Raw genomic sequence first — 25,430 nt, forward strand, 5'->3', positions numbered from 1 at the left:
ATGTGTACTGATGAGTGCTTTAATCTGATAGGTTAATCTCTTCTGTGAATACATAATTACAATTGCTGTTAAATATTTACCAAAAATCTCTTACAGAAACCTTCTCAGCTTTGTAACTAACTACATATAGTATACTTTATGAACTATAAGATGGACTTTTTTCTCTCTGATAAATTGCCTCCAAAATTCAGATGTGTCATACTCGAAATTAATATAAAAACGTCCAGTGTTTGATTTAAAATTTCTGCCAGTCTTAAAAATAGTCATATATTCAATGCTGCGGAAACCTATCTCTATCTGGCAACACTGGATTCAATTGGCAGTAGCAGTGCACCAATGTTACGAACATGAGTTGCAGGGATTCACAAGCTTGCTAACACTGCTCCCTCCCGCCTCACCATCACAACATTGCAGTCTACAGTGCCAATGAACTTGAATTAAAAGTGATTTATGTTATCGGTAACACTACAATATTTTTGTTAAAAGCTAGTTTCGTAATGGAAAAAAATAAAAAGTATCAATACGATGTAGGCTATAAATTGAAAGTAATAGCATATGCAAAAGAACATGGGAACAGAGCTACTGAGCAACATTTCGGTCCCCCACCAAAAAAAAAAAAAAAAAAAAAAAAAAAAAACCATTGGCAACTGGTGGGAACTAAAGAAGAACTGAAAAAAATGAGGAAGACATGCAAATAGAGTACTGGATGCAAAATGACCAAAACCATTAGATGAGGTATTGAAATAGATTCAAAGACACCATCAAAATGGCACTGGAATTAATACAAAAATTATTCAAATACACGCTTGTAAGCTAGCAGTACAGTAGAACTTTACAGACTTTAAGGGTGGAGTTTGTTGGTGCTACAGGTTTATGAAGCATCATGGTCTTAGCCAGCGGACCAAAACCAAATATCTCAGAAAATGCCACAAGAGTATGAAGAGAAAATATTATCTTTCTATCACTTTATTACCCAACACTGAAAGAAAACCAGCGTGGAACTAAGCCAAATAGCAAATGTGGACGAAACTCCTTCGAAATTTGATGTGTCGAGTAAAAGAACTGTTGCCAGGAAGGGTGCTATAATTGTAACTATGAAAACAAGAGGACATGAAAAAATGTACCACACTGTTGCCTTTTCATGTTGAACTTGATCCAGTCATCATTTTCAGGTGCAAAACAATGCCAGAACCTTCTGAAATGCTGCCAAGTGGTAATGGTCACATACATGACAAGGGTTGGCTGGACGAGACTGGTATGAAATTATGGATTAACAGAGTGTGGGAGAGAAGGAAAGGTTCTTTATTGAAAAAGAATTCTCTTGTTGTGCTACATCAGCTTAGAAATAATTTGAAAAATTGTGTGAAATAGAGACAAGGAAACACAGAGTTTGCTGTTATTCCAAGAGGACTTACTTCACAACTGCAACCTCTTGATGTCTTGATAAATAAATCATTTAAAGTGTATATAAGACAGGAATGGAACAAATATGATGAATGAAACCCAAGATGAATTCATGTCGAAGGGAGCTTTAAAACGACCTTCAAGAAGTGTGGCATAAATAACGTTCTTGATGGCTGTGAAGACCATCTTACATATGAAGAGGACAATGATGAAGATGAAGAAGAAGAAAAAGAAGAAGAAGAAGAAGAAAGTTCAGATGATGATTTTACAGGGATTTTAAAGGTCAGTTCAATTTTATAAACTAAGATTTTTTTTTTTTTTAGTCTGGCTTTGCGATCTAATAATAAAAATGGTAAAAATGTTATTTTAAAAAAAAATGCTTCCAAAATAAGGTGCACCTCAGAGTCCTTAGCAACTTATAGCACATAAAATACAAAAGTATTTACATAGTCTACATGTATACCCGCTGAAATGTGTCTTTTTTCTTCTTTAAGATGGTGCATCGTACTTCACTGTAATTAATATGGTTTGTGTCACAAGTACACAAACATATGCAAAGCTATGCATTCCTTTCTGAGCACTGCCAGACTGTCATGATGTTGCGCCCAGGCCTCATGTGAATTTTAACAAGTCTGCATGGTCTCACGGGCTCACCTCATGACCCCACACTACATTCCAGCGATCAGTCAGTGCCATACTGGCTGACCTCCATGCCAGCGCATGTGTACATCAAGCGCTGCGTATGACCAAAATCAATAATCTCTGCTCTCTTTACAATCCACTGTGTTGAAAAGAATATTAAGGGAATCATTTACAGCGCAGTGATTACACCGTACTTCACTGTCTTAAACATTTCATTACTGGCTGATGGTTGTGATCAGAGCCTACATACCTCACAACTACTGAGTTTATAAAGCAAAGAAAGAGGAAAGGAACTGCTAAAATTTTTCATGTACATATTGACATTGTGATATTTTCCAAAAAAATATTATTTCTGCAAAAGTGGGAGGGAAGCATATGTATCAGTTTTCTTTGTGTCTTTATCAGAACAGCTTTCTCACTTTTCACTACCTAGAAACCAATCCAGTTTGTGCAATAATGGTATAGTTAAAGCCCATATAACATAATCTTAGATTGTTTTAAAGTAAACAGAATCCCTTCCAAATAAAATTCTACATATGGCAACTAAATAAAGAAGAAGAGGTTGTCGGTAAGCTAATTCAGTTATTCATATGAGTATCTTACTCGTATGTTACAGAAAAACTTTACAGTTTAATTCATAATCCTACAATCACAGCGAAGAATTAAGATGAACACAACTGCAAAATTTTCAGAGCTCATTCAGGGATACAGAGCATATTTTGAAATAGATTTCAAGTAAAGAATACACACAGAGTTGTTTCTACTAAGTACTGTATTGAAAATCATAGTAATATTACAAATTTGATAGTTTGTTTTTCTGTTATCTTTTCATGACAAAACCACTGACCGATTTTGGTGAAATTTGATACAGATGTAGCTTGAACACTGAGGAAGAACATATATTACTTCGGTGAGTGAGTAGTACAAGATATTTACTGATTTGAAGGGGATTATGTGAATTGGGGGAAATTTTTACATTCTCAAAATGCTATTTGACTTTAGAACTTTTATCATATTTGTGAAAATGCATTTATTGGTTGGTATGTTCTCTTTATTACAATTCAGCGTAATGCATATAACACTTATACAATCCTGAACGTTTTTAATCCATACTTCCATACTATAAAATATTACACACACAAAAGTAACTCTGCCTGTTATGTGATTTCAATGAAATTTGCTACAGAGATAGATTGAAGCCTGAAGGAGGTCAGGTTGACCTTCAAGTGGATGGAACATATTTTTTTTACATCATTGAACATAAACCATGATAAATAATTAGTAAATATGTTGCAAAATGTACACATCGTATAAGGTATAGCTAGTTCAATAGCATGAAGCATGGATGTATGCTCCAGCCCACACCCTATGTGCACCACTCAGCTGTGATACTAGGCGCGCTGTGTGGTTGTGCATTTGGGCACATCATGAGCTATGCTTACCCGAACAGGCAGACACAGGAGGGCAACTGACATTCTTTCTTTCTTTCTTTCTGTGGCCTTGTCCTGCTTCAACGCAGGGTCGACCTTGTTATTACGGATTTGGCAGTGTTAGTTGCAGAGGGTAGCCGGATGCCCTTCCTGCCACCACCCCGAAGCCCCTGGGATGTAAGTAGTGAACCCCAACTGTCTGTGCCTAGTGAGGAAACAGTGTGAACGTCTTCAAATGTCTGTGAGTCATGCAACTGAGGCAGAACATGGAAACCAGCCTATTATTCACCTAGCAGGATGTGGAAAACTGCCTAAAAAACACATCCAGGCTGGCTGGCATACCGGCCCTAGTCATTAATCCGCCGGGTTGATTCGATCCGGGGCCGGCGCGCCTACCCGAGTCCAGGAAGCAACACATCAGCGCTCTCGGCTACCCTGGTGGGTATGAGGGCAACTGACATTATTGCACATAAAATAGCTTACTTACTCATAATTACAAAACAACTGATTTACAACTGCAGCAGCAGGAAACATTAGTGAATAATACTTAAATTTTGATTTCTTGTCTCCACCTCTCCCAGCATGGAACACAAATATTTAGTTATATGCACATATAGGCAAAATTTCAATCTTTGATTATCAAAACCATTGACAATCTAACAAAATTGCATTACATGGTCATGCTGAGTTACTGCGTCACAAGAAGATGTACCACGTACTGCCAAAGACAAAGGCTCAGCAATTGGTGCAAATATTCCATTGTCAGAAGATTGAAACATACTGAGACAAAACATTAAAATTTCTATGAGAAATGTTTAGCTTTTAAGTCAAGAATTCCACAACTTTCACAGTTATTGCATTACTTATGTAAAAAAATCATTGGAGGGGCACTTCTTTCTACTCATTCCTTTTCTCACTACACTATTTTGTGCTTGAAATTCTGCTGCGAATAAATAAACAAATAAAAGAAGAAAAGGCGTACTATCCACTATTTTTTTTTTACAATTAAAGCTCATTATTAACAAAAAGGCATGTTAATGACTTTAATTACACATACTTCAAACATTGTTTGAGTTATTTCCGCTTATGTGAATGAGATAGGAAGGCAAGGGATCAAATAAACTGGTCTGCAGAAAATGTTTGAGGCCTGAAATGAAGAAAGTTTTGCATAAAAACCTCATGATTACAAACAAATTCTGTCACCACCTCTACATATTAAATTGAGCCTAATGAAACAATCTGATAAAGTCCTCCACAAAGATGAAGAATTTTTGATGGACCTGGAGTTAGAAATGTGATGCTTCATTCCATCTCTGAATCAAAAATTACTGTCAGTGAGAGGGAGGCTCAATTCGTAATTAGGCAGCAAAAAGGCTCCATATTATATTTATCTTGTAGCCAACAAGCTGAAAAAATTCAGTAAGTCTGACATTTTACGAGCCTTAAGATCCATTTTTTTAACAGTCACCTTCATTTTTTCCCTAAAAGTTTGGATAATTTCAGGGATGAACAAGGTGAGGACTTTCCTCAACACCTCTAAGTAACTGAAACAATTGGGGCTGCTAGAATACCAATATGATTGAAGATTACTGTTGTTCACTTAACCAAGACATGCAACAGGCAAGTCACTGAATAAAAGGCTATATAAGATGCTTGAAGGAGAAAAAAGAAAGAAAATAAGGGTGGGGGGAAGGGGGGGGGGGGATTGAGGATGGGTAAGGAATCAGTGCTCTAAGAACCCGTAAGATTACAAGTTACTTAACGAAAAGTAATAAAAAAAAGTGTATATTGTAGGTTGGTGTAAATACTACATTCCTCTTCAGACACCTCTACGGTGAACTTTTACGCCAGAACAAATTCAAAAAATTGTGAATATGCCAGAGTTTCTGCAATTTAACATTATGAAACATAATCACTTCATCTTGAGAAGGTATCATTCCTTCGAGAAAAATGTAGAACATGTGACAACCTGCACTTTGTAAAATGCTACTACCTGTACAATTTTTATAATTACTTTGAAAGAAACAGTAACAAATACAGAACAGCAGTAGCAATTAACTACGTCGGCATGCACTTGTAAGATCCGAGATCTGAGTATGAGTATGCATTCACTTGTTTCTTACAATTCCTCTCACAAGCATGTGACATTTGCCAAAGGCTATGCATAGAATGTCACAGACGAAGCTGTTCTGCCACTTGCTTCTAAAGTTTACAACAAATGCTTTCGTTCTCCACTGTGCAACTAGGAATCTCAGTCAATGCAGAAGCTATCATTATTCAAACTTTTGTGGCAAACTGGTCAAAAATTTACTGAAAATAATCGCACACATACTCAGGAAAGCATTCCTAGTGCATCAGTTGCAAAGCACATAGGACATAAAACAAGCTTGCCAGAATGTTTCACAGCAAAGCCTACCAGTCAAATTGTGCAATATTTGAAAATGCAGTTTCTATTCCTTTTAAGGAGTTCAACTGTCATTACTGCAAAGGTTATTACTTTTTAGAGAATTAAAATACGTGTGTCAAAATAAGCTTTTAAATTTAAAGCTACTGATCAAATGGTGAACTTTTGAGGCCAAGGAAATATCTACATTCACATGCAACCTCTTAGGATACATCTCAATGGAATATAAATAAAAATTGGGGGGACAGTATAACAAAGTCCTTCATAAAAAAAAGTGCCAAACTGGGACTTGAAATCTCATGGTCTCAGAGGCAAGGTAGAGACAAAAATAAGCACAACTCTCAAATGCATGAGAAGAGAGGTAAAGTTCTTCACGAAAGCAGTGCCAGAGAGGCAAGGAGCCCTAAAAAGGACAGAGAAATGTTCTTGCACCACCTTTATTAGTATGAGCCCCCTGTACCTACAACACAGAAATTTCTGAAATATCTGACAATAGTTGATTGATAGTTGCGCAAAAGGTGAAAAACCATTCTCTTCAATATAATTGGAAAAAAATTATCTAATACGACGACGTTCATTCTGTCTCATAACTCACCTGTCCACTTAAGTGCAGGTGTACACACAATCCCACAGCACAGTGGCAAGCACTTAAATGGCACCATCCCACAAGAACCTTTAAAACGACTGCCAAGAAATGTAGCATTATATGAGAGAATCAACATCAAAAAGCACCTATTATCTTGCTTATCAAAAGCACATATCAAAGTGCACTATAAGCAGAGTATAACAGCAGTAGCACTTACATGTCTATTGTAGACACCAAGTGCTAGAATGGGAATCTAATGGTTTTGAACCTGGGAACCAGCCCTGTCAGTAGACAATTCAGCATTGTATTTTTGTTGAAGTTCCTGCAATTCATACTATTGGCCTTCATTACTAATGATAAAGTTTTCAACAGGCATAAAAACTATGTTTGAAGGGACAAAAATCAATGCCAGCCCTACCTCTTGTTACCATCAACGATTCTCTATCAACTTGTGGAGAATAACAGTACAATGTCTACAGGATCTTATTTTCTGCCATTCAACCAGATCTGTCCATGTAACCTGGTTTTCATTCAAGAAGTGTTGCCACAACTGTTGCATGTAGTGCTTGCAAGAGAATGTGTTTTCTACTTGCCAGTGCCTCAACCCACTTTGATGATGATGTCCTAGTTTTTGACAAAAGATACTTTATTTGTCAGACTGGGTACAAAAGTCCTGTCTTGGGATCAGCTTGACGGCTGGATCGGTTTTAAATTGTTGTATGCTAAACAGCATGGTCGTCAGTGGCTTGGTCAGTTTGATGAAAGAAACCAAGTGCTGTGGAGGAGGAGGAGGAGGAGGAGGAGGATATTAGTGTTTAACGTCCCGTGGACAACGAGGTCATTAGAGACGGAGCGCAAGCTCGGGTGAGGGAAGGATGGGGAAGGAAATCGGCCGTGCCCTTTCAAAGGAACCATCCCGGCATTTGCCTGAAGCGATTTTAAGGAAATCGCGGAAAACCTAAATCAGGATGGCCGGAGACGGGATTGAACCGTCGTCCTCCCGAATGCGAGTCCAGTGTGCTAACCACTGCGCCACCTCGCTCGGTAGTGCTGTGGATTCCACACCTTTCCTGCGGATGTACATGAAATAGTTGGTGTATGAAACTTCAGCTGAAACCAATTCTGACCTAACTGGTAGGTCCACAGATACTTGTCTCTAAGTGCAATGGATACAAGGGGTACTTGAAGAGTGTGACAATATTTTCAAAGGTTGTAGTATAACAGCAGCAACCACGAACATGATGAATACATATGTGTTGAAACTGACACTAACCATGTTCAACAGTTTCTTCAAGCAGTAGGAAACTGCTATGTGATTTGAATCATTTGAAATTCTTTGTAAGTCACCCGTTCCCCCAGTGAGCGAGTGTCAGTGAGGGGGTGGCAGTGGGGCAGGGTGGGTGAGCAAGGGAGGTGGAGTGAAGAAGAAAGGGAGGGGAGGGGAGGGGGGGGGAGAAAGAGACAGAAGGGGCACGGGACAGAGAGAAAGAAAGGCAGGGGGGAGGGGGGAAGCAGGTGAGAGAGATGAAGGTGTGAGGAATGCAGGCAGAGGACAGTAATTTTTATCTTGGAGCCTTTGTGTCTTTTACATTCTTTGTTCTCTTTTTCTAGAACTGCTTCTTACATGTGATGTTACACTGTGTGTGTGAGCGAGTTTGTGTGAGCGAATGTGTCTCAGTAAGTTTAGATATTTGGTTAATTTTTCACTATAAATTATTAAAATCTAATAGTCGTTGGCCATGGTTAGTCTGCGCAGTTAAGAAAGATGCTATCTGCATCTTATCTCCCAGTACCTTATCCACATCTACATTACTTTTATCTGTATCTGTGGACCTCATAATTTACATTGCAGAGAGTAAATACACAGAGGTTATTATTAAACGTTCACTATTTGAAGCAGTGTAGAAGGAAAAATATTTAAAGTATGGGTGCTCAACTTTATAGGAATGATGTTCACAGTGCACTGCAGGATGTGTGTTATTAATAGTGCCGGTGTCACTACTTGCCGCTAGGAATTGGTACTGATACAGTGATGTACGGTTGAAACACAAGCATCAGGGTCTGGACAAGGTGAGCAGGGCTTTACTCATAAAGCGGTTTTATCAAAAGAACAGCAATAGTGCTGCTGTTCTTCACAAATGTCAACACATTAAAGGAATATAAAGAGGTCCTCTTTCAGTACTGGGGTTGAAGAACACCATATGGAAGTTTGAATTGGCTGATCAGTCCAAATTGCATCCCCACCAAGATCATCAGATTTGGACCCATGTGATTTCTGGTTGTGGTGTTACATGAAGAACAGGGCATATTAGTTGGACACTAACGTGTTGGAGGGTGAAAATGAGTATAACAAGGGACTTAGCCAACATTCCTCCCGAGATGTTTTGGGCAGCAGAGTAATCTCTAGTTCAGTTCCAGGCTGTCCTGGATGCAGATGGTTGTCACATTGAGCAACAGTTGTACCCTGAAACGTAAACATGGTATGCAACTGACAAATGTTACCCCCCACGTGGAAGTTAGAATGTGCTCCTTTCAATGGTTTATTTGTTATTTCTCTTCCACACATCCTTACAAATGTTTCAACAAATTTTCATTATCCTACAGTGACTTGTTTTCCTTGAGGGCCCTCTCAAGTAACGAAAGTTTAATTATAAACACCTTGTACGTAAGGCCAATCATGACTAGGTGTCTTTCAGTTACAGCTTGCAGTAGTAATTACTGACACAGATTTTGTGAAATTTTTCTCAGCATTGGGGAGTAAAATGATAGTGTGTTACAAGTTAATAGTCACATCTTGCATGTTATAAAATGCTAGTCATCTAGCTTGTTTATCAAATGGGCAATTATTCACCACAACGTTATACCATATTAATAAGCCACGGCCCCCAACTAAGTAAGCCCTGGATTCTGCATGTGTCAATATATTTAGGAGAAACATTGACAAATTCACTGATTTTCTATCACACATTTTGTACTGTATGTAATACACAAACAGTTGAGCCATGAAGCAATTATTCAGTGGTTGAACTGGCCAAAAACAGCATCCACATCACTTTCTAAGAGCTGTGGTAATTGAATGAAGCAGGAAAATGAGAGCTGTTAGGCAAATAGAGGTAAAAATGAAGTAGGATGCAGATGTAAAAGTTGCAGAAAATGAAGAAGAAGGGGCTTGTGGAGGGTCAGTGATGTCTACAATCTTCAGGACATTGAGCATTCAAGCCAATATAGTGGCATCAATCTAAAATGGGTAATAATAATGACCAAATAATAATAGTAATAGTAATAACAATAATAATAATAATTATTATTATTATTGGCTTGCAATGGAAACAGTTTGAAAATTGTAATACTGACACTGAGCTTTAACTTTTAACCACACAGTTAATATTACTACAGAACCACACAGTTAATATTACTACAATGTCTGCAAATACACCAGTGGACATCAACATTGGTGTAGGCTACTATCCACAAAGCAAATAGTACTGCAGGTATCTGCATCCATGAAAACCTGTACTCATAGTGCATGATATGTTCTATGTAACATCAAGTAATTCTGCAATAATGCACGGGGCTGGTTTGTTATACATGTACATTCCACTAGAGCTCTTGGAGCAGGCATGAAAATTCTGAGGTAAACTTTGTTTCCACAGAAAACACTGCTCATCCAGGAGAGTTCTAAAGGATGTAGGATAACCACTAGGCAGTCAAGTGACCCACAACTGCTGGTGTAAGTCATGGAAGTGAAATGGTGTGTATGTACTAGTTGATGGTGTGGAGTCAGCATTGTACAACAGAATGAAGTATGATGTGGCAGAAAGAATCTATTGTGTCTATATGCACTAAGCACCCATAAGCACACAGTGAATGAAATTGCCCTATTTGTTTGTGTATCAACATGGACTGACCAAAGTGTCTAAATGGAATGGCATACCAGTCACAGTAATGTAAAATGGCAGAAGAACAATGGTCATAAAAAGATCAGAAACAAGAGTCACTGTCAGTGATAGTCAGTTTTAAGCTCACCAGGAATTGCTGCTGATAATGAACACAGGTCCATCTCAACCACTTTCTGAGCGAACAGTGTGAATGAAACTGAAGACAGTGCACTTTTGGAGTCCTGGTCATTTTCAGTGGGCCAGGACAGGGATAGTTGCTGACTGGAGGGGTATAGTATGATCCAACAAGTCACATTGTTTAGCCCACAGGGCAGGTAAGTTCTGCAATGTTTCGAGGGAGTTTTTCATAACATGACATGGGCTCACTCATATAGGTCGCTGGGAACATGAGCTAGGATGTTTATTTCAACATTCACAGTGAGCAATTTTTTTCTTTCTTCTCCATCTTTATGATTAATATGCTGAGGACTACCAATGTCCAAGACAATAACAGTTATCCTCACTTGGATGCGTGCATACATTTCTGATTTCATGAACACTCAGGCAGCCTACTGCACCTCGAATAGCTCAGTGAATCATCCACTCTTAATCATAAAGAATATGTCTAGGACTATCTGGAACAGAAGGTGAAACATAGCGACCAAAATCATGGTGACATTGTAGCTCTACAGGATCTAATCAATGAATGGCTTCAGCTAGACATAGCATATCTGAAAAACTTGTGGAGCTCTATGTCACCAAACTGATGCCAATACATTAAGGCTCGAGGTTGTGTTACATGGTATTAGCACGATAGCTCCATGGAGTGACTAATGTAACAACTTCATCGGTTGCTACTGCTTATTATTATTACTATTACTACTATTTACACAAAGACACTTAACAAACCATTAGTCAACTTGGGGAGTTCTCACACTAGTACCACGTAGCGTCATTTTACACACATTGCTGAATAAAGGCAACATATAATCTTACAGATGCATTACAGTCTTCAGATTTGCGCATCCAAGCTGCTCCTGCATGTTTTCCAAACACCTTCCACTGGACCATCATCTCTAGTTTTTTCTTACCTCTTGGAATCCAGCAAAGAAATGTTTGGGTTCATCTAACATCTGTAAACATAGTTAAATCTCTAAAATACATATTGTTTTAATTACAGTGATGTGATCTTCAACTCTATTGTGTTCTGTAACGTATCAATCTGTTTTCCCATTTCTCCAGCAAATTCACATCACAAATCTCTCCACTGTATACTGAGCAAACCACAGCTTTTATAATAGCTTCATATTAATAATCTGTGTCTCATTGTATGAGACACAATTTGTAATACATACTGATTGCCAACTTTCAGTTTTGGACAAACTGGAAGTTTAGTTTTCAAAATTCCATTCTGTAACGAAAAGGAAACCAGCTAATTTTTACTGTGTTAAAAAAATTCCTCTCTCTCTCTCTCTGTCCATCTAGTCTTCTTCAACTTCCTTAAATACAAAAACACATCAATTGATTCTATGACTTCGTTATTAATTTGCACAATTTTTTGATCAATATGATGCTTAGAATTTGTTTCAGGTGTACTATAACCGAATCCAGGCCTACTTTCAAACTTGCTCAGTTAAGTGCTTCCATATGGTGATGAAACATACCTACTCTTAAGGAAAACAATGTAATATCATCAGCAGCAAAATTAACTGGTGTTTTTGGTAATATGGAATATCCCTGCCTCCTTCAGTTCTAAATTTCCTCCCAACTTGATGAAGACTAATACAATAGGTAACTTTGACGTACAGTACATATTCCTCACATACTAGTATGGGTTGAATCAAATGCTTTTGCAAAATATACCTATCCCAGACAAATGGAAATTCCTACTTACTGTTCACTTGTACAGTTTCAGTCACAACTTGCAAATGCCCCAGTACATTATTTCCACTTACAAAGCCAAATATTGCTTTGCCTGATTAAAATCTAATCATTTTTCTACTTAGTTGCAGACAATTTTAGAGCATATACTGTACATTATCGGGAAGAAGCTGGTACAACTATTGCTTTTTATGTCTTGTTTCTTATCTATTGAAGATGAATAACAATAGCTTTGTATTAATTACAAACAGAAAATGATGGATGGAACCCGGCTTCAGCGATCAGAGACAGTGGTCATTTGTGTGCGAGTTGTGCTTCTGTGAATTTGTGTGTGTTTTCTACTTTAGAAGCAGGTCTTTTGGCCAAAAGCTCAAATGTCTAACATTATTTTTGTTGTGCTAGTCAGCCAATCTATCCTTTTTATAATACTGTGTTTGTATTAATATTGGAGGAGGGTCTGCCTACATAGATATTCTGTATACAATTATGCAAGTACTTTTATAAAACATTGCCTTCAGCTTAAACCATTTCTACTGACACACTATCTTCTCCATGTGGCTTCTCTTCCTTAATTCCTTGAATGAGTTTATAAATTTCACCTTAAAGTACTGTGAGTATGTGCATTTTATTCATAAACTGTTATTGCTCCAATCGCAGGCAATTTTCCATTTTTTCTGTATAAAACTACAGACCAATTTTATTCAATATGAGAACAGCTATAAGAATTGTATAAAATAATTATAAGACGACGACCAGAAAATGAATTTATAAGTGATTTTTAACTGAAATTTAATGTATATAATGCAGGAAATGCGAAAACTGTGTTCAACAGTATAAAAACAAAAGAAACTTGTTGATAATTTTTCTGACTGTACTCAAGGCAAGGTTCCATACATGTGCTTGAGAAAATGGTTAAAAATTGCTGGTATGAGAAAGTATAATTGAATGTGTGTGAGTGTGACTTGACTTGAGAACATGTAAAACATGACTCCTATTTCCTAGAGCAACGGAAAAAGATTCTATAGGAAAACAGCAACTTTTGATGTCCCACAACAACAGAAAAAGATTCAATGTGAAAATAGTGACTTCTGACATACAAACAACCCAGAAATTATATGAATGCACATGTGCACATAAATCGTGGCTGGAGGATTGACAATCCTGATTCATGTCTTCAACAACACAAAAATTTAAGGAAGTCTTGGAATACTGGAACAATTTTCTCTCTGTTGTTAGGTACTATGAGATATGTAATCTTAAGTGAGAAACATTATTAACAGGCAACCTAAGTTTCTGTTTTGCCTTTCTCATACTCTTAACATGTAAATTTATTTCTGCTGTTTGCAAAAGTATTTTGGTTAAATAAATGCTCCTTTCGTCTGTTTTTATGTATGTATGACCTACGCTTTCAAATATCTTCAACATGCTGCTTCTTTAGAGCGTTTTATGTTTTATTTTGAGCCTATGATCACCATTTTGAAATTCTAAAGTGATTTGGGAATGTTACATCTTTTTCAACTTCATTATTTTTTGATAAAAAAATAGATAACTGCATTTTTAGCTCTTTTGTCCTTACTATTTTGTATTTGGTTGTCAAGGGTAAGTTCATCATTGTTTTCGGAAAATATAGTAATGTATAACCTCTGTCATTTTTGGAATCATATTTGAACTTCTCCATTAAAAGAATCACTCTTTAATTTCTAGCCCCACTTTCCCATTCAAATCCCCGCACCCTCCAAAACATCATTTTGTAGTTGTGTCATTTGCCATCTGATGCGCGCCTCTTCATCAAGGTTGTCTAGTGCCTCTTCACCAAGGTCGTCTACCTCCACATCACAATGAGAGTGCATTGATATGTTAAGATGAACAATTTCCATGGACCATCATTCATTTATTTTTAAAACAAGTCTTTTAATTATGTCTGATTTGTTTAGAATCTTCCAAAAGCAGAATTTGCAGCAAGCATATTTGATGGAAGGACAAAACAGCAAGGGGGAAAAGCAAACTATACTTGATTTGGCAAACACTACGTTCAGGAATTTTGCAGTACTCCTACCAGTAAAATCGTCAAACATAAAATGACTGTCCCTACTAGCTAAAGGAATCCAAGAAAACATATCCCTAACATCTGGCAGGAAAAAAAATAACAAAACCAATGAAAAAGTATACTACCACATAATTTGTATACTATCAGATAATAGTTAACTACCGAAAGGAACTTCTCTTTGGCACGATACAAAGGACTGAGTTAAGGGTACTATTCCTGCAAAAAAACACATCAGTTTGGTGCAGGACTTCTCTCTTCCTTCACAGAGAGCACTCATGATGTCATGCACTCAATCTTCATTAGCAGCTGTTTCCATCTTTCACTTAAGTTCAGTTTTATGATAAGCTTGTCAGCTTGGCTTTTTTATCACAGTTCATGCAATTTGAGCATTTATCTCAATTTTTATAATATACGTTCATAAACTGAACATACACTTCAATGCTTTTTCAACATAGATATATTTAATATGCATTTTAAGACAGGATACTGACAAATAAAACTCACTGACACTTCACAATATTTTGTATATATATTTTTATACTTAATATCTAAGGTGATATGGAACACCATACCATTAATTTTATTTGTGTCTGGTGTTCTAAGCCTCTTTGCGTTTTTGCACGTACCCTTTCTAAGTAATTTCATTGCTGTCCTCAAAAGGAGAGGAAAAGTATGTTTGTGTATATCAACTGATATATGGCCAGAAAGGTAAGTCCAACAATAAGATAAGATAACGTATAAGGAATAGGATAAGGAATAAGATAAGGAAACACTTTAAGATTAGTTCATGCCACAACACACCTTGATTAGGAACTTCCAACTCTTCATCTTCTTCTGGGATGGTACCAATCCCACCTTTTCCAGTGACCATGTCTTTCCTGAAAGCAAAATTAAAATTCAGCAACAACATTATCCAGGTGATAGGGAGAAAAGAGGTTATACAAGTTGCATGGGTAAAATAATACCTAAAAATAGCACTATAGCACACTGAAAAGTAATGCCTCCAAATTTTTTATTTGAAATCTCTTAAGGCTTTACGAAAGAAGTTATTAACATCCTACATCTTCAGTCTTCATGTCTACATATTTGCAGCCCTCTGCCACTAGAGGGCTCCAAATTGTAGTGCATAACTTGACAGTGTGTAATGTCAACTATGCTGGTGTCTGAGAAATAGCATGCTGTAATCAAGTTTCGAATTCAAAGAGTTCATCCACATATGAAACACCCTCTCCTTCAGTGTGACAGTGCCAGATGACACAAGAGCACAGTTAGATCTGCAACAATCTGACACACTGGGTTCACTGTCATCGGTCATCCTCCATGCAGTTCGTATTTGGTCCCATCTGATTGTCACCACCTTTTCCCACCAATACTTAAAAAACTTCAATTACTTCACTTTGATAGTGATGAGGTGGTGCACGCAGAGGTGAGGTTGTGGCCCTGTCAACAATCAGACATTCTGGTCTCTCACTGAGAGAAATGCTTTCATTGCCAGGTTGACTATGTTGAAAAGTAAATATGTAGACATGAAGAATAAAAATGTAGAATATTAATAACATTTGTTTTATTTAAAACGCTTTCCGAGTCTTCATATAAAAGGTTTGGAAACATTACTTTTCAGCATGCCCACATAAATACTTCAAATTTTCCTCCTACCATTCATTAGACATTTCTCTCCACAAACCAACTTATTAAATCAGTTAACAGTATTATTTGTTACAGAGTTGATAAAAACTGTGATGCTCTCTTCCATCATACATTATTCATAAGAAGCATTTCTTGTCCTTTCAGTGAACACTTAGCAAAAAAGTTATTTAATTAGTTAAAAATTTGTGTAATTTTTGGGCAAGGTACTTTATGTTCTGGAAGAATCAAATTTCCCTTACAAACATGATTTTTATGCAGATTTTTAGCTACAGAAGTATCTCTGCTTTTGTAATGATTTACCAGATTATAAAATTATTTTGCTTTGTCTCTTTCACATCTTTTGAATTTATTCATTTATTCATCCAAGATCGAGATCAATTTGGATTTTTGATAAGGTGGGTGAATTTAACAAGTGTAAAGGTTTGCTCAATGAAGTTCGTCCACCTAAGCACTGTTAAGTTTTAGCCTACGGCGTGCTGAGACAAGCAGGCAACAGAATACAATTTCAGTCAGATGTCGTGCAAGGTAAGGAAGATTTTGTGGCCTTTCGACCATTTGAGGAAAACAAGAACCCCTGAAGAGTAGTATAAAAGTTTATTGGACAGTATTATTATGAGGGGAGTAAATGCATAATAGAAGTGAGCAACTGGGCAATACTGTCAATACTGAAAGGACCTTCCTTCCACATACTGATTACAGTAGAGTTGTTTTCAAAACATATGTGGTTTCTTCCATACATGAATATTAACAATGAAATTATGGACACACAATTGAAGAATGTTCATATTTAACTGTAAGAATTACAGTTCATACACTCATTCAAACATTACCCATCCATGAAGATCAACTGTGGTTATTACCACTGATGCAAGATGCATGGACTTGCTGCTGTTTACACCATGCTAATTCAGCCTTTGTGGTCTTCAAAAGTTTGATTACCGTCATGAATGCTAAGACTGGTCTGTGTAGACTTAATGCTGAAAAAGTCACTGGAGAAGTTGATTGGATTTTGACTGAGTGTCTCTCTCTCTAAGTCTCACATTGTCAACATCTTAAAGCAGGATTATTACACAAAAACAACAAAAACACAAACTGCTGACCAGTCTCCTGAATGAAGAAAATTCCTATTTACGCACATCAAAAGAAGTTTTGCATCATCCCGGTTCTCAGAACTCCTGAACATAGATGCTAACTGTGGATATTGTATCACAGACACAGTCCCTTTGACTGTTCAGAGATGTCACTAAACCCGCCCAAAGATGTAAATAACCACGCATGAGCAGCACCTATAAGACAGAGGGAGTCCAAGCCGATCAGTTCCTGTCAGTTCACCAGGAAGGATGCTGTGTTGTCTGTAGTTCAACCATGCCTAGACGGTCAATACTGTGAATCAATCACGTCCGCATTATTGTTTTGTGCCAGGAAGGGCTCTCAGCAATGGAAGTGTCAAGGCGTCTCACAATTAACCAAAGTGATGTTGTTCGAACATGGAGGAGATACAGAGAGACAGGAACTGTCGATGACATGCCTCGCTCAGGCTGCCCTAGGGTTACTACTGCAGTGAATGACCACTACCTACGAATTACGGCTCGAAGGAATCCTGACACCAATGCCACCATGTTGAATACTGCTTTTCGTGCAGCCACAGGACGTCATGTTATGACTCAAACTGTGCGCAGTTGGCTGCATGATGCACAACATCACTCCCAATGTCCATGGTCAGGTCCATCTTTGCAATCACGGCACCATGCAGCAGGGTACAGATGGGCCCAACAGCATGATGAATGGACTGCTTAGGATTGGCATCATGTTCTATTCACCGACGAGTGTCGCATATGCCTTCAACCAGACAATCGTCAGAGACATGTTTGGAAGCAACCCAGTTAGACTGAACGCCTTAGACACACTGTCCAGCAAGTGGAGCAAGATGGAAGTTTCCCACTGTTACGGGGTGGCATTATGTGGGGCTGACGTACGCCGCTGGTGGTCATGGAAGGCACTGTAATGGCTGTATGATATGTGAATGCCATCCTCCGACCGATAGTGCAACCATATCGGCAGCATATTGGCGAGGTCGACAATTTGTGCCCCCATCGTGCAAGTCTTGTGAATGACTTCCTTCAGGATAACGACATTGCTCGACTAGAGTGGCCAGCATGTTCTCCAGGCATGAACCCTATCGAACATGCCTGACATAGATTGAAACGGGCTATTTATGGACAACATGACCCACCAACCATTCTGAGGTATCTACACCGATTCGCCGTTGAGGAGTGGGGCAATCTGGACCAACAATACCTTGATGAACTAGTGGATAGTATGCCACGACGAATACAGGCAGGCATCAATGCAAGAGGACGTGCTACTGGGCATTAGAGGTATCGGTGTGTACAGCAATCTGAACTACCGCCTCTGAAGGTCTCACTGTATGGTGGTACAGCATGCAATGTGTGGTTTTCATGAGCAATCAAATGGGCGGAAATGATGTTTATGTTGACCTCTATTCCAATTTTCTGTACAGGTTCTGGAAAACTCTTGGAACTGAAGTGATGCTAAACTTTTTTTAATATGTGTATGACGAACATGAATGTTACTAGAATAATTCAATATTTTATTACAAAGAAAGTGCCATAATTTCCCACAACTCACAAATATCAAATTACAAATATAGCCTGCAACTGAGATCCAACACGGGACTCGAGTGTTGCCAGCAAGATTGCAACTCTATGGGTCATTTCTGGATGATGCACAGTCTGCAGCATAATAATTTCCTTGCTTTTCAAGGAACAGCAACTCCAATCAGTTACTGCACGTAATAAGTAAATGGCCAACCAATTTGTTAATTTTCACATAATCAATAGAGTAAATAATGAAGATGAGCTAGTCGGTGGGTAAAAGAATTAAATAAACGTATGGGGTTCCCTTTTCTCTCATTTGTTACCAGATAGTTTACACACACACACACACACACACACACACACACACAAACAAACAGAGAGAGAGAGAGAGAGAATTTTGCAACTGTCACACTTCTTACCAAAGCACAATTTTTATTTATTTTAATCACTAGTACATTCACTCAACAATTTGGAAATACATAACGAGCTTACTTCCATTTCTCTTCCTCCAAAGCCCCACTCTCACTTTCCCGACAATAGACACCCTTTCCTCTAGTCAGCATCATTAATTCCTAACATACATGATCAGATAAAGAGAGAACTTGGAATAATGAGGTGATTAGAGACAATGCGTATATGTCGGCTGTACTATTTCTGGTTCTTGGAGCCATGACAGAAATAACATCTGAATTGAGCAAGGCTATAACAGCAGACTTTTGACATCAAACGGCTCTCGAAGGAAAAGTGAGTCAACATAAACTACTGCATTTCGACTGGCTGCCGTAGTGAAGGCTAGAGGGGACTGTCCTCTTGTCTGATTGTCTAATTGTTAAGCTTCTGATATAGTACAAAAGAGCATGGGAGACATAACATCATTTTATACTTAATTTTAGACACCAAAGTGATAAACCAAGGAGACAAGAATCACTTCATAAGAGGTAAGTGAGAGAAGTAAAGAGACTGACAACACTGCAAGCAATATGGCAAATCTGTGTTCTTCTACTTGTATAGACTGGTGTGTTTATCCCTTCCAGATGTTCTCTCAGAGTTTCAGCGCTATACAGCAATCACGTCATTTTTGAGAATGCTATCAGAGAAGTTGAGTTTTTGTTGTGTGTTATGAAAATAGAACAGCAGAATTTAGAAAAACATTATGCAATCAAGTTTCATGTTGAACTTCTGAAATCTGTGAGTGTGGCCTTTGAGAAGTTGAAATATGCCTAATGGGAACATTCCTTATCCAGAGGACAAATTTTTCTCTGGCATAAATCATTTCTAGAATTCCGGGAACACGTTGAAGATGAACCTCACTTAGAGACCTACAACTTCAAAAACTGATGAAAACATCAAATGTGTGGATGCTCTTGTGAGATCAGACAGATGTTTAACACCAAGGATCATGGGTGAACTGTTAAACTTTACAAAGATGTCCTCGGAAGGCTCAGAAAGAGGGTGAATCGAGTGACCACGGACACTGCAGACAAGTGGATGCTGCAACATGACAATGCTCTGTCACACAGCCAATTTCATCACGGAAATTTTGACCTTAAAAGGCATTCCTGTTGTTCCACAGCCCATCTCTCTATTCGCCTGATCTGAATCCTTGTGGCTTGTGTCTTAAAAGGACATCATTTTGGGACTTTGGAGAACATTCAAAAGAATGTGATTGACGTATTAAAAGCCCTACCAGTTGAAGCCTTTCAGTACTGCTACCAAGATTGTGAACGCTGGCTTTACTGCTTTACAGCTGCCACAGGGATCTATTTTGAAGAGGCCAATACTGTTGTTTGAAGAAAAAAACAAACCTTTGGTCGATAAAAAATCAGTCTCATTAAATTTTCTCACACACCTAGTAGTCCAGTGAAACTGCCAGAAAAAAACCCTGTACCTTGCAAAAGGTGGGGTAGAAGATTTTATTTTTTTAACTCGTTCATATTGTTTGAAAGGTTAGAAAACGAAGTTTTGCCAACAAAATTTCTCTTGGGAAAACTTTCTGAAGTAAAAAACTTCGAAAATTTCGGATTTTTTTCAGTTTTTTCAAAATATCTCAGTTTCATTTGCTCCTATCGCTTTGACGTCTATTTTCTTTTTTAAAGAGCACAAAAATCTCTACAAATTTGATTCTTACCATTTTTTTCTACTCCCAGTATCTAAGGCGCTACAGCATGTCAAAAAAATACCATTTTTTTCAAATTTCGAGCAGAGTGGCAAATTACCTAATTTTTGAACACTGTTATTTCAGTTTCTATTTGTGTAGTATAAACATATTACTCATCATGTTATTCATTGGAATTTACCATCTCACTCTGCTGCAGGGCCAGGACAAACAGCATCATATTCAGTAACTACGAACACATTCACGTCAGATTGCATGAAGTTTATTTGTGTTACAATATGTAATAAGATTGCATGCAGGTGCCGTACATTTTCTACAGTTGATTGACGTTAATCATCAGTTATAAGAAAAAGTATGTAGGAATTGTTCTTCAGCGGACCAAAGCGTATTTATTCTTTGGCCTTCGTTCCAGTGGAAGATGTGAAGTCAGGTGGACCGAGTAAATTTTTTGTCATTGATGGAGGGTACCTTATCCACAAAGTGACTTGGACTCGAAATGTTTGCTTCAAGTCAATAGCCCAAAGCTATGTTTCTTACCTGCAATGTCATTTTGGATCTCAATTTTCTATTGTATTTGATGGGTATCCATGTGAGGGAGACAAATGTAGCACAAAGAGTGGTGAGAGGATTCGTAGGTCCAAAAAACATTCTTCGGTTAACGTTGTGGTTGAATCAGAGATGGTGAACCAAGTCCCTCAGGACAAGTTCTTGGACAACAAACGAAACAAGATGCGTTTGATCACACTTCTTAAAAAGAAATTTATGGAGTGTAGCATTGAATTGCTCCAGGCACAAGAAGATGCTGACATTATGATTGTAACATGTGCCATTTCAAGAACCAAAGATTTTGGAAGTGTTGTCATTGTAGGAGACCGGTTTGGGGCAAGGCATTGAAAACTTATTTTTCTTAAAGCTAGGAAGAAGAAATGCAGAAGACAAGTGGTTTTCCACTGCAGCTTACAAGTTTGACAGTGAATATATTCTGTTCACTTACGCCTTTAGCGGATGTGATACAACATCCGCTTTTTTTGGTCACGGAAAAACTAAGTGCTGCAATATTGTTGCGAAAAGTGAACACCTAACCTCAGCCCTTTGCACGTTCAATAAACCACATGCTACCCGTGTGGAAATAATAACAGCAGGAGAATAGGTTACTATCGCATTGTATAGTGGAGGTGTCAGCAGTTCCCACACACTAGACCATTTGCGGTACCAGCTATTTGCCAAGTCTGCCACAAAAAGTAAACTGAATCTTGCACGGTATCCACCTACACAAGATGCTGCACATCATTCGTTGCGGACTTACTAACAAGTCCAAAGTTGGATGGGAAACTGGAAACCTCCTGAGAAATGAGGCTGGAATCACAGTGACCACGGTCCACTACCCGTTATAATGTGCCAAGATCCAGCACCTGAAGCACTTCTTCACATTGTTTCATGCTCATGCAAGTTGAACTGTGGCGGAGCGTGCTCCCGCAGAAAAGCGAGTTTGAAATGTTCTACAATTTGTAAGAAATGTATTGGGGTCAACTGTGAAAACGTGCCAAAATTTTTATATGAAGACAGTGAAGAAGATGTTATGGAGGATGTTATGGAGGATGTTGAGGAAACCGCTGACGAAATCAACGAACTTGCTGAGGCTGACTCACTGTTTAAAGAAGGGGTCAATCTGGGATCAACTCTATGTACAGACCCTGAATCCGTAACTCAAGGTATTTCTGGTGACACTGAGGAACCTGGCCCATTAAAACGTTGGTAGTGATGCTCATATCTGTCTCAAGCGCGCTAAAGTGCGGTATTACAAGTATTGCACACCCAGAACTGTCAACATTTTTTAGTAACTGACAATGCATTTTAATTGTAATAAAGCTACTTTTTTTTTAATGTCAACTGCGTGGCTTTTATATGCAAGAATAATTACCTACCTAATTAGGTCACCTATTGCAGCTAATAATAGTTCAGTTTCCTGTGTGTGTGTTTGTGTCTTTTAATGACGTATTTTTATATTTATAGTTTTACAAATACCAGGTCAGAGGTGCCCCATAGTGAACTTGAGGTAGTGATGTAAGAATCACAATAGTTGGGTGCCCAGCAATCCTCATGTTGCATACAGAGAAATTGAATACCTGAAAGTGAGGTGGTAAATTCCAACATATAACATGATGTATAATGTATTTATACTACACAAACAGAAACAGAAAAAATAGTGTTCAAAAATAAGGTATCTTGCCACTATGCTCAAAATTTGAAAAATTGGTATTTTTTTAGGCGCTGTAGCGCCTTAGATACTGGGAGTAGAAAAAAATGGCAAGAATCAAATTTGTAGAGAATTTTGTGCTCTTTAAAAAAGAAAATAGACGTTAAACCGATAGGAGCAAATGAAACTGAGATATTTAAAAAAACTGAAAAAAGGCCGAAATTTTCCAAGCTTGACGACTGCAGAAAGTTTTCCCAAGCGAAATTTTGTTGGCAAAACTCGGTTTTCTAATCTTTCCAACCATATGAACGAGTTGAAAAAATAAACTCTTCTACCTCACCTTTTGCAAGGTATATCTGCAATTTGACTGGACTATAGTATCTCGTCAGTAATGTAATGTATGACTGTACAGTGAAGCAATTTGTGCCAAACTGCTCAGTATTAAGTCTGATGGCACAACATGAGAAAGTGCATGATTAAGCTCCATTATCTTCAAGCAAAGCAGATTATGTTATCAGTTCACAAATGTTTAATTTGTCTCCCGATTAGCTTAATAACATGTATTTATCATGTGAACTTAATATGTGCACACATGATACAGCAACACTGCAGGAGCTAGCTTCTTACTTTCTCTGATAAAAAATGTTTGTAATAAAGAAACTGCTAACATCTCTATGAATTACAGCCTTCATTATTAAGCCTGGTTCACTGCAGCCTCTCATCTAAAGTAACAGACTTGAGACATTCAAATGGCTCTGAGCACTATGGGACTTAACTGCTAAGGTCATCAGTCCCCTAGAACTTAGAACTACTTAAACCTAAACTAACCTAAGGACATCACACACATCCATGCCCGAGGCAGGATTCGAACCTGCTGACCTTAGTGGTCGCGTGGTTCCAGACTGTAGCACCTAGAACCGCTCGGCCACCACGGCCTGCAGACTTGAGATGTACATACTACTTTTGTGCTGGGACAATGGCGCCAAATCAAGACACCTACTTTGTGGAACTAGTAGAACTTGTCTTAGAAAATGTCCCTCACATGTGCCGCTACTCCAGTACAAATGGAGACAGTGACATGCTATTCGTGGTTACATTGAGGAGGAAATGGTACACTGCTTCTGTAACCACATTCCATTTATCAGCTTGCATTCAATGTTGAGGCATATATTGCATTCAACACAAGTTCTATGATTTGTCCAATTCTAATTTCTCATAGAACCTTATTTCACTGTATACAGTGTGGAAGATTCATCCACACAGAAGAAAAAGGTCATGGCCGGTGTTGCCAGAACTATATACTTATATGGATGCTCATATATTCCCCGAACTCTTACGGGACTTGGTAAGAATGTCTTCCACGAGTAACGAGTGTGTTGGGGTGGGACACTACGAATGTAATGTGTGGACATACAAGGTGAGAAGGTGGGTCTCGTGGGAGGCGTGCGCAAGATAGTCCCTGCAGTCGCGCTATCCTTTGTGCCCTCGGTGGCTCAGATGGATAGAATGTCTGCCATGTAAGCAGGAGATCCTGGGTTCGAGTCCCGATCGGGGCTCACATTTTCACATGTCCCCGTTGATATAGATCAACGTTCGTTAGCGGCTGTATTTCATAATGAGAGAACAGTTCGTTGATACCATCACTGTAGAAAGATTGACTTTCCTGATGGAGTAACAACCTCAACTATGTTTGCATCGCTTCATCACTGTCAAGGTGAAGTCTTGTAGGTGTTCTTTAAGTTTTGGAAACAGATAAAAATCGAATGGGGGACAAGTCAGGACTATATGGAGGATGATTGATGACAGTCAACTCAAAGCATCTGATTGTTGCAGAGCTTGTGTGTGGTCTGACATTGTCTTGCTGAAGGAGAGGGTGCTCCATGTGTGGACAAACTATTAGAATTCGAAACTCCATTAAAGCATGTTGTTGCTCAAGCACTGACATAGTTATGCTATGCACTGTCATGTTACATGCTACAGTTTGGATTCATCTAGTGACAGAGGGTGGCAAAGGGCTGTAAATATATGTAAAAACTTATAGGAGTTTTTACATAAAAAATTCGGAGGCATTGATTTTCAGCATACCTTCATACATGTACTGATAAATTGCCACTGCTGACCATACACTATGTGAAGAGAATTCTCAGCATTCTTAATGAGTTGGTAATGCTCCTCTAGAACAATGGAATTCATGAGGCTCCCTGCTATATGATGACTAAATCTCAAGCTGGTCACAGTTCTAAACCATCTATTCAAAAAATACTGTAACACACCTTTGCAGATCAATAAGATACACACAAACTTTGAAATATTTTACAGTAATGTTACAAACAGTTCCAAAGTGGTGAGAAATGCAATTTCTGAAACTAAATGTGTTATATGTTATTAGTATCATCTTTCTCGAGTATAAGATAAGTGCAGTCTCTTTGCTCTACAGTGTGAGTCATTAACTATTGCCACCAAGAATAACTCCGAAAGATGATAGTAGCTGAAAGTTTGCGGGACGAATGTTGCATGGGACAACGGGGGCCATAATATGACACTGGTGGGATGCCATAGTTCAGTACTTATTTTCTGATA

The 25,430-nt window shown here is 38.2% G+C and overlaps 1 protein-coding gene across 2 annotated transcripts in view; it reads right to left on the bottom strand.

Moving 5' to 3' along the window:
• The window catches only part of LOC124777982 (poly(A)-specific ribonuclease PARN-like), a 269,719-nt gene that overhangs the window by 38,561 nt on the left and 205,728 nt on the right, over nt 1–25,430 (bottom strand). For both annotated transcript variants that reach the window (XM_047253551.1, XM_047253550.1), the window contains exon 13: nt 15,074–15,150. In XM_047253551.1, the coding sequence (XP_047109507.1) occupies nt 15,074–15,150 (77 nt within the window). The remainder of the gene's footprint in view (nt 1–15,073; nt 15,151–25,430) is intronic.

This window comes from Schistocerca piceifrons, chromosome 2 (genome assembly GCF_021461385.2).
Source record: "Schistocerca piceifrons isolate TAMUIC-IGC-003096 chromosome 2, iqSchPice1.1, whole genome shotgun sequence".
Taxonomy (NCBI): Eukaryota; Metazoa; Arthropoda; class Insecta; order Orthoptera; family Acrididae; genus Schistocerca; species Schistocerca piceifrons.